An 8,995-nucleotide genomic window follows, 5' to 3' on the forward strand; every position below is an offset into this window, starting at 1 on the left:
TAGGGTTCGATTGGCTAACCTATATGGACGTAAGCGAGGACGGCCTCCTGGTTCAAGGAACAAACTCATAGCTGCAGCCCCGCAATGGAATGAGACATCAACGTCGAAAAAACGAACGGTGGATGTCGGAGATGATGATTCATCTGGTAGAGAGTAGAAGACCATAAGATACAAATATTTCCTTGTGTAAATGTGATTCCTGTGTTCATTTGACAACTTCCATAAAGAATCATAAATATACTTGCAAACTGGCATAAATGGATGTGTAATTTATCATAAGCTTTAACAGTTATGCAGCAGTCTGACTGTACATATACTTAGCATACATGTATGTGAAAACCTGCGTAACTCTGTGTTGTGTAATGCATAAGATGGTAAGCCTGTGAACCATGACTGTACAAAAAATGACTCTGCGTTGTGTAATGCAAACTGGCATAAATGTCTGTGTAATTTGTCATAAGCTTTAACAGTTATGCAGCAAACTGACTGTACATATACTCCGGTCAATAATTATATCGTAAACATGCATACTTCCAGATAGGTTATGCAGTTATGCAGCAATCTGACTGTACAGTTATGCAGCAATCTGACTGAACATATGCAGCAATCTGACTGTACAAACATGCATAATACTGTCACTAATTATATCGTAAACTCCGGTCAAGAAACATGCATACTTCGAGGTTATTGACATAACAATATTGTACAGGAACCTGGAAGAATCAAATGCAAGAAACACACATTACATTTCAAACACAGTTTGGAACAACATTCCAGTTTAGAAAAAAGCTGATCCCAAAGTTGTCAATGACATAACTAAGAAACGTCTACGGACTTTGGCCATAATATACAGTTATGACTGATCTGAAGTTTAGGGAACCATTGTATACAAAATATATTACATGACCAAACTAAACTACATCCTTTAGACCTTGAATCTTTGGATGTCTTGGAGCAGCGATAATGCTTTGTTCTTCGGGTGGAATGTGATGTAATGCAGCGCAAGAGACCGTATCTCACTGGTGTTGCCCTGCAATACAAAAACACTGAGTTAGTTATACCTTTATTCCATGTGTTGCCATGGGCCAACTATAGAATTAAATGGTAAATTTGTACGTACTGCTTCTATGTCTGACCGCAAAGATCCTTCGTCGCATTGATAAAATAGAATGTAACCCATGACATAAAACCCACAGTCATTTGATCCAGCTGCCATGTTAGGACAATTTTGGCACAAGTCAATCGTGAAGTTACCAAACTTGGGAAAGCATGTACTGGGCCGCACATGTTGTATTGCTTTGTTTAATCTGCTCATAATAACCTTAGCCCATGGTAACTTTCTGCCACCTGAGCCCAAATGTGCAAAATGATAGTCCTTCCATGTAGTTCCACCAAGTGTTGGTCCATATGGGTTGGAATCTAAAATATGAATGCACTTCTTGACCTTGTTGACAACATACAATGTCCAATGCCCCCTGCTTACCATGGGGACCATGATCTGACCGTGTAAAAAAAGCATAAAATTAACAGGGTAACTTACAAAAGCATAACAATGTGATATGTTCCATTTAAAAGGAATTGTGTTTGGATTATGAAATACGATTGTTACCGCTTTGCATTGGTCCAACTCATCTGTCTCAGGCAATGAATTGTCTAGAAGTGTGTGGAGTACAGATTCATCAAAAGGTTGAGGGTTGCGACTGTGTCGTTCCTGTTCCTCAAAGTTGAGTATTGACTGCAATAAACAATATAAATGGAGTGAGTGTACTTGGGTTGATCTAATTTGTATATGAAAATGGTGTATGTAAGTTACAATAGTTTACCCCAACATTAACATCAAGAACCAAACTGTTCGAACTCATGGAAGTGTGCTGATTTTTTGCATCATCAATAACACATTGGATGAAACACTGCATGAATCCATTGTCGAGACACTTCCCATCGGCAAAAGATTCATATATGTCAGAACATGTCGCTGAATATTCACCATAATCTATTATGGTCCTGGTGAATTTTTTATATCAATTAGAGAGGTGGCGTAAATGTACAAGCATATAAACAAATTTAGATTAAGTATGAACTTCGTACCTGCCGGTGTCAGATTGCAGACCACACAAATATTCGCGTAGAGCTAACACAGTTTGCATCTCCGAATCAAGAGAAGCCTGGCCAACCTGTGGAGTGTTTGTAGCTGGATCGGTTTCAACATAAACCTAAAATATATATGAAAATATACATAAAACTCTGTGAACAATTTTGACAACTATAAAGAAAATGAAAATTACTGAGCTGACATAAAGTGGAATATACGTATGTGGAATGAAGTGTCATAAACTGGCATAAAATTAATGAGCTGCCATTACTGATACATATCAAGAGAAAGAAATATTCTTGCAAACTGCATAAATGAATGTGTAATTTATCATAGGCAGCTAGCAGTTATGTAAAAACTGCATGCACATCTACTCAGCATATATGTATATGTAAATGGGCATAACACTGATTTGTAAGATGCATAACCTATTTAGACTGTGAAGCATGGCTGTACAAAATCTGTGAACAGTTGAACACTACAAAGAAAATGTAAATTACTGAGCTGACATGTTCAGATGGAGTCTGATCAAAGCATGGACCACTGTCAGGCAAGTCTGTTTCTGCCACTTGTTGTACGCCGCCAGTAGACTAACAATGATGGTATAAATGGATTACAAATTTATTAAACTGCTAATGAGAATATAGAAAAACCACGAGGGGGTTTAGACATACCTTGATTTGCGGAGTCGCATCAAATATCGGCGCGTCAGGATCCATGTGTGGTGTTGCTTTAGGAGTGACGTTTGTATTGGTCGGCATGTTCTTGCCACCGTCACCATGTTTACCCTGAAAGAATTGTAATGGTTATATGCTATTTACATAAAACGATTAATAGAACCCTAGAATGAAAAAATACAAATAATAATAAAAACATTACCACTGAGGTTGTAGGTGTTTTGTTCTGTTTCGTTATATTTGTATGAACCAGTGGATCAATATCAGCTTCATCGGGACAACTTTCTAATAGTACACGAATATGTTGTTGCCTTAACAGTAATTCATGTACCTGTGTGTCTGTAAACTGCGTATCCAGCTGAGAAACTGGAGTAGACATATCGGGTACAGTTGGGGGGGCCGGACACGTACATCCTTCTGTACGTGTCATGAAAACAAATAAAACATTGTTAAAAATAATGGCATCAAAACCATATCGATAAATGATTGCATAACTTTTTTATATTGACGTAAATACTTTAAACAGACTAACCAGCTGTCTGGGGAAGAATATCATCTGATTTTGATGTGGTTTTCTGCACATCATAAGCATCTTCGTTGTCACCCGCCTCGGCACGGAGGACCTCATCAATTAACTCGCCAAAAACATCAGATAGATTGAATTGTTTCTCAACAATCTGCTGAAGAGTCTGTTTAATAACTGAACACGCCTTACCAACCTCCGCATCAAAATGTGACAGCTTCTCTATGAAACCCATGCAGTGGCGGGATGGAAGCTGATTCAGCTTGCTTGATATCAAATCCCTGATGAGCGGGAGTTCGATGTGAATTGAGTGCTGTCCAGATGGGTCAGGACGAGGAACATCAAAAGTGTTGGTCCTGGTCTTATGCTGTTGTAAATTGAAAATTATTAAGTAAATGTATAGCATATCACTGAATATTATGTTGAAATTCTATGACAAACAAATATATAAATAGAATCATGCCTTGAATTGTGCATGAACGGGTGGTACATCTGTGTAGCAGGTCTCTGAGGAGCTTCGGAACTAAAAAAAATGTGTGAAAGATGGAGTAAAACTTATACAAACATATTAAATTGATAAATGAGATTCATATGTTTAATGGAAAATGCAAAACATCATCACAAATATGCTTACAAACGGGCATAAAGGTATGTGAACGTTATCATATGCATGTAAATAAATGATTGACACATAAAAAAATACTGAGCAATGTCCAAATGCTTCTTCTCCTTTGCGTATCTTGCCCTTGTCAGCTCTTGTCAGGGCTTGAATAATATTCCTATCAAAGTATTTGATTCGTGGTGTTCCACGTTTGTCCTGGGGTGCCGCTGAGTCATGCAAATGATCCAAATAATACAGCTGCAAAAGGCATAACATGAGTCATTATAAGACATAGCAAAAGCATAAACTACGTGTATATGGATTTTGCATACAAGATTATGGGTACATGTAACAGACAAAAAAAGGATATGCTTACAAGAATAACGATGGAACATCCATAGATGGTTGTAGAAACGTTCGTAACGCTCCTATTATGCCACTTCTTGGCAGCTTGGCATAAATCATTGAAAATAAGCTGGCACCAGTCAATCTGGTGGAAACGATCCATCTGCTCGGTTAAAAGAACCTCATGGTTCGTTATTCCCCAGCTGGCAGTAGGGAACAACAACCTATTGAACAATATCAAGAAAAAGCATCTGATGCTTAAATCATCGTCAGAACCTTTCCTCAAACGATCTTGTAGAGATGTAATCCCAAAGTCTTCTTTCGATAGACCAAGTTCAGCTCTCAAATTGTTGGCAACAACAGCTTCATCGATGCCCAATGCAGTTCCTCCCCCAGCATTCGGTAAACCCAAAATTAGGTGCACCGTACCCTTTGTAATTTTCAGCTCCTTTCCAGGGCCAGCTCGAATTGTCATGTCATTGTGGTCGAGCTTTTCCATCAGCCAAGCTAAGTGTGATCTGCTGCCGAGTGCGTCCAGTCTCATATCAAGAATACTAGAAAATCCCCTACGTGCAATTGCTTGTTGCTGTCTGTCATTTAATATCTGTATGCTTACTAACACATCTTGGGGGTTGCATCTGACGTTCAGCCTCTGCTGGGAAAAATATATAAAATGAATATTGTAAACATTTACATGTGCATAATCGCAACACAATGTTTAACTCAGACATCAAGACAACATGATTTCACGCATAAAAATGATATATTGCCATAGACATAAATATCTAACCTGTCGGGGTGGGGGCACTGCTTTCCTCCGCTTAGTGACTACCTTCTTCAAAACTTTCCCAGGGCTGTCGTCCAAGTTACGCTTCTTGGATAATGGCATAAAGTCATCATCCTCATCAGCAGCATGCCTTGTTTCGGGTCTAACAGTCCCCGCCGGAGCACGGGGTATGTCAACGCTGAAGCACTCCTGAGTAGACTGGATTATGATCCGTTTTGGATTGGAAGGTGGTCGGTCTACGTTCTTCATCACTGATGTTCCTGCCAAATGAAACAACACATATACATAAAATACGTAAAGGATCAAAAAAAAGATAAGCACAAAGTCAATTCAGATCAGTTCATGACCATACATTGCATAAATGTATCAACAAAGCAGCATAACACAATATTGTAAATTGCATAAACTTGTGAGACTAACTTGATAAAAAAATCTGCTCATATGCGACATCCAATTAATGTATAACCTGGTTATTTCGTTTGAGCTGGCCCAATTTGAACAGCAATAGGTTTTATGGCATAATGTATTGATGTATGGATCATACTTCTGTCAACAAAATCAGCATAACACAATATTGTAAATTGCATAAACTTGTGAGACTAGCTTGATCAAAAAAATTCTGCTCATATGCGACATCTAATTAAAGTATAACCTGGTTATTTCGTGTGAGCTGGCCCAATTTGAACAGCAATAGGTTTTATGGCATAATGTATTGGTGTATGGATCATACTTCTGTCAACAAATCAGCATAAACAAAGTATTGTAAACTGCATAAAGGTGTGATAGATTGCATAGTATACATTTGTGTCTCCAATTAACTATAAATTTATAATGAATTGGTATTTGATAAATCAAGCAATTGGCAAAATAATAATGTGAACTCTATCTACGATTCAGATTGTAAGAGTTAAAGGTTGATGGCTTACCGGAATGTGGATGGGCCTGGAGGGCGGCTGAATCCGAGACACCTGTGCAGGGGACAACCCAACGCGACGCGGGGCTGTGTCAAATGCGTTGGGGACTCGACGTTGGGGACGGACCTCGCGACGGGGTAGGGGACTCGGCGTTCGGCCGCCACGGTGGAGAAGATCGAGGTCTCGGTCTCTGACGAGTAGGAGAACGCAGGGGCGGCACAACCGCCTCCTCGATTCCGGGGCCCTTGCCGGAGACGAAGAACAAGGACACGGCCTGTGTGCGGCGGAGAAGGCGAGGGCGAGCGGCGGAGAAGGCGAGGGCGGGTCTCTGCGGTGGTGAAGGAGAATGCGACGGCGGGGGAACTGCGGGGGAGAATCTTAATGCGACGGCGGCGGTTAGTCTAGGGTTCGGCGGGAGCGATAGTTACGGGAGAGCTGAGCTGAGAAAACGAAAGCTCAGTTTCTTGATTCGTGGGCCCGGTATACGTAAACTGCCCAGATTGCGGGAACACAATCTTTTCGTGGGCCCGGATGCCGCGAGACGTGCGCACACCAAAAGAGTGTAAACGGTAACACAAAAGAGCATAACTCGTATTTATAATTGACGTAACAGTGTATTACATTAAACCAGTAAAGCGTGCGCGCCGGTCAGAGCACCTGGTCGGTTTCTGGTCGGGGCTTCCTGTAGTTAGAGAGAGCCCAGGGCTCTAAATACTATATCTATCTATCTATATATATATATATATATATATATATATATATATATATATATATATATATAATGAAGAACATATCACGTGGGCCACAAACACAAGAGTTGTTTTTTTACTATCCGTCATTAAATGCAAAATGAAGAAATAATCGGCATTTGCAAAAGAGGGGAATCAACTTTGTTTCTGTGTGCTTCATCCCAATTCTCCGTCAAGTGGTAACTATGGAGTACAACCTCGCGGAACAACAGCGACTCTAATTTGCTAAGTGAGCAGCCTCGTACCTAATCGACTCTAAATTTTACACTATAAATTTTAAGCATCGAATTGGGCTCTAGTAGTATTCATTTTTAAGTAAAATTAATTAAATGCCCTACTTATTCATTTTAGAAACTCTCATCGTCGGTTTCACCTTTTTAGCTACACCACGAGCTACCTGTTTGATTTTTTCCGTGCCCATAAATCAAGTGGTGATCTGCCATGGTAGGAACTAGGAAGTACTTTAGTCTTGCAATACGTAGTGAAGTCATCAAATGATAATTATGAGTCGATTGAGGTTGTATCCATGATCCCTGATGAGACCATTTGGCCTTTGCCTTTGCCGCTCTATATGCCAATTAAGCACAGTAGCTGATAATTAAATTTTACACTGAATGCTTTGATGTACCAAGTATTTTGGCTTTTGCTGACTTCTTTTGTCATGTTTTCCTTTCCTGTTCCCCTTGTTCCAGAACCTATGTTGTTTTAACTTTGTCACGTGACAAAATTTCTTTTCATTTTGACCAAGTCTCACTACCGGAAACGGGCGCTTTACCGAGTGCCCGAAGCGCTCGGCAAAGGCTTTGCCGAGTGTGACACTCGGCAAAGAATGCTCGACAAACAGTGCATCGGCAAAGCCTTCTTTGCCGAGTACTTTTTCTCGGGCACTCGACAAAGAGGTTTGCCGAGTGCCAGGGAGCACTCGGCAAAGAAAAGCGGCCGTTACGGCGACGGGGTGACGGAGACGGCTTCTTTGCCGAGTGTCAAGGATGACACTCGGCAAAGGAGTTAACTTTGCTGAGTGTCTGCCCAGTAGCACTCGGCAAAGGTTCAACCTTTGCCGAGTGCCCCCTGGGACACTCGGCAAAGAGCCCGCCAGGGAGGGTCCCCATGTCAGGTTCTTTGCCGAGTGCTCTGTGCGGCACTCGGCAAAGCGTGCCTCTTTGCCGAGTGCCAGCGACATAACACTCGGTAAAGTCCCTAAACCGGTGCCCAGGTCTTTGCTCTTTGCCGAGTGTTATGACCCTGACACTCGGCAAACCACCTCTTTGCCGAGTGTTACACTCGGCAAAGTGACCAGTATATACCTTTTTTATTTGTTTTTTGTATTCCATCCACACAAACAAAAGATTTCACATATATACATCACATATATCATCACAAACATAAATAACCAACACAAACATAAAACCGTCAGCACAAACATAAATATCCATCACAAACATAAGTGTTCAACACAAGTATCAAACACAAACATAAGTCTCAAACGTCTCAAGCTCTCACATAAGTATCAAACACAAACATAAGTATTGTACACAAGTTCTGAAGTCTAAACAATGAAAACACAACACTCATGGAGGTGGGCGGTTTGACCGGGGCTGCGTTGGGCTGAACCCTTCCGGAGGGTTGTTGGATGCCGCCCCAGATTGGCCCTGCACAGAGAAGAGATTGCATGTGTTATACCATATGCATTACAAACATCTAACTACAATTTTGATACTCACAGGAGTGTGGAAGGGAGCAGGGTCGACTGGAGGGAACAATGGAGGTGGCGGAGCGATGCCCTGTCCGGCGCCAAGGCTCTGCATGTACTGGAACATCTCTGCCATCCTCTGATGATCTGCCCGGCGCTCCGCCTCCCGCTCCGCCATCATCCTCGCCTCCATCTCGTGACGTTCCCTCCTCTCTTCTTCTAGTTGGGTCTGTAATATTACAAGCCAACATTATAGTAACTCAAAGAGAAGGTATATAACTCAAGGAAGGACGAGTTACAGAAGCACTAACCTCGAGTTGTTGTATGCGATGCTGTGAGCTGTCGTGCCGAGGTTGTATGGATGGACTCGAGCTCGTGCTCCTTGCTCTCACCTGAGACAGAGTGGGAGTGGAGGACGAGTCGATTGCCCCGTCGGCAATCCAGTACCGCCCATGTCTCTTGCCTCCTCCGACCCTCATGAGCACATCGGGATTGATCGGCTCGGTGCTCGGATCATAGTCTGGGCCATGGACCTCCTGCGCCATGGCGGTGTAGTCATGGAGGCGGCTGTAGACGGCGGGGTTGGTGTAGGCCTCGGGCCCATCATCCGGGTT

At 41.9% G+C, this 8,995-nt stretch overlaps 1 protein-coding gene across 1 annotated transcript; it reads right to left on the bottom strand.

The window, feature by feature from the left end:
- Window positions 1-1,250: 1,250 nt before the first annotated feature.
- LOC109939634 (uncharacterized) lies at window positions 1,251-3,527 on the bottom strand. The gene is made up of 10 exons (XM_020537933.1): window positions 3,302-3,527; window positions 3,101-3,186; window positions 2,972-2,995; window positions 2,767-2,880; window positions 2,602-2,682; window positions 2,089-2,213; window positions 1,824-2,004; window positions 1,610-1,735; window positions 1,312-1,498; window positions 1,251-1,258 (listed from the first exon to the last, which is right to left on the bottom strand). Exons 1-10 carry the CDS (start codon window positions 3,525-3,527, stop codon window positions 1,251-1,253), a joined length of 1,158 nt encoding a protein of 385 aa, XP_020393522.1.
- Between the last annotated feature and the right edge of the window lie 5,468 nt (window positions 3,528-8,995).

Source organism: Zea mays, chromosome 5, assembly GCF_902167145.1.
Source record: "Zea mays cultivar B73 chromosome 5, Zm-B73-REFERENCE-NAM-5.0, whole genome shotgun sequence".
Lineage (NCBI taxonomy): Eukaryota > Viridiplantae > Streptophyta > Magnoliopsida > Poales > Poaceae > Zea > Zea mays.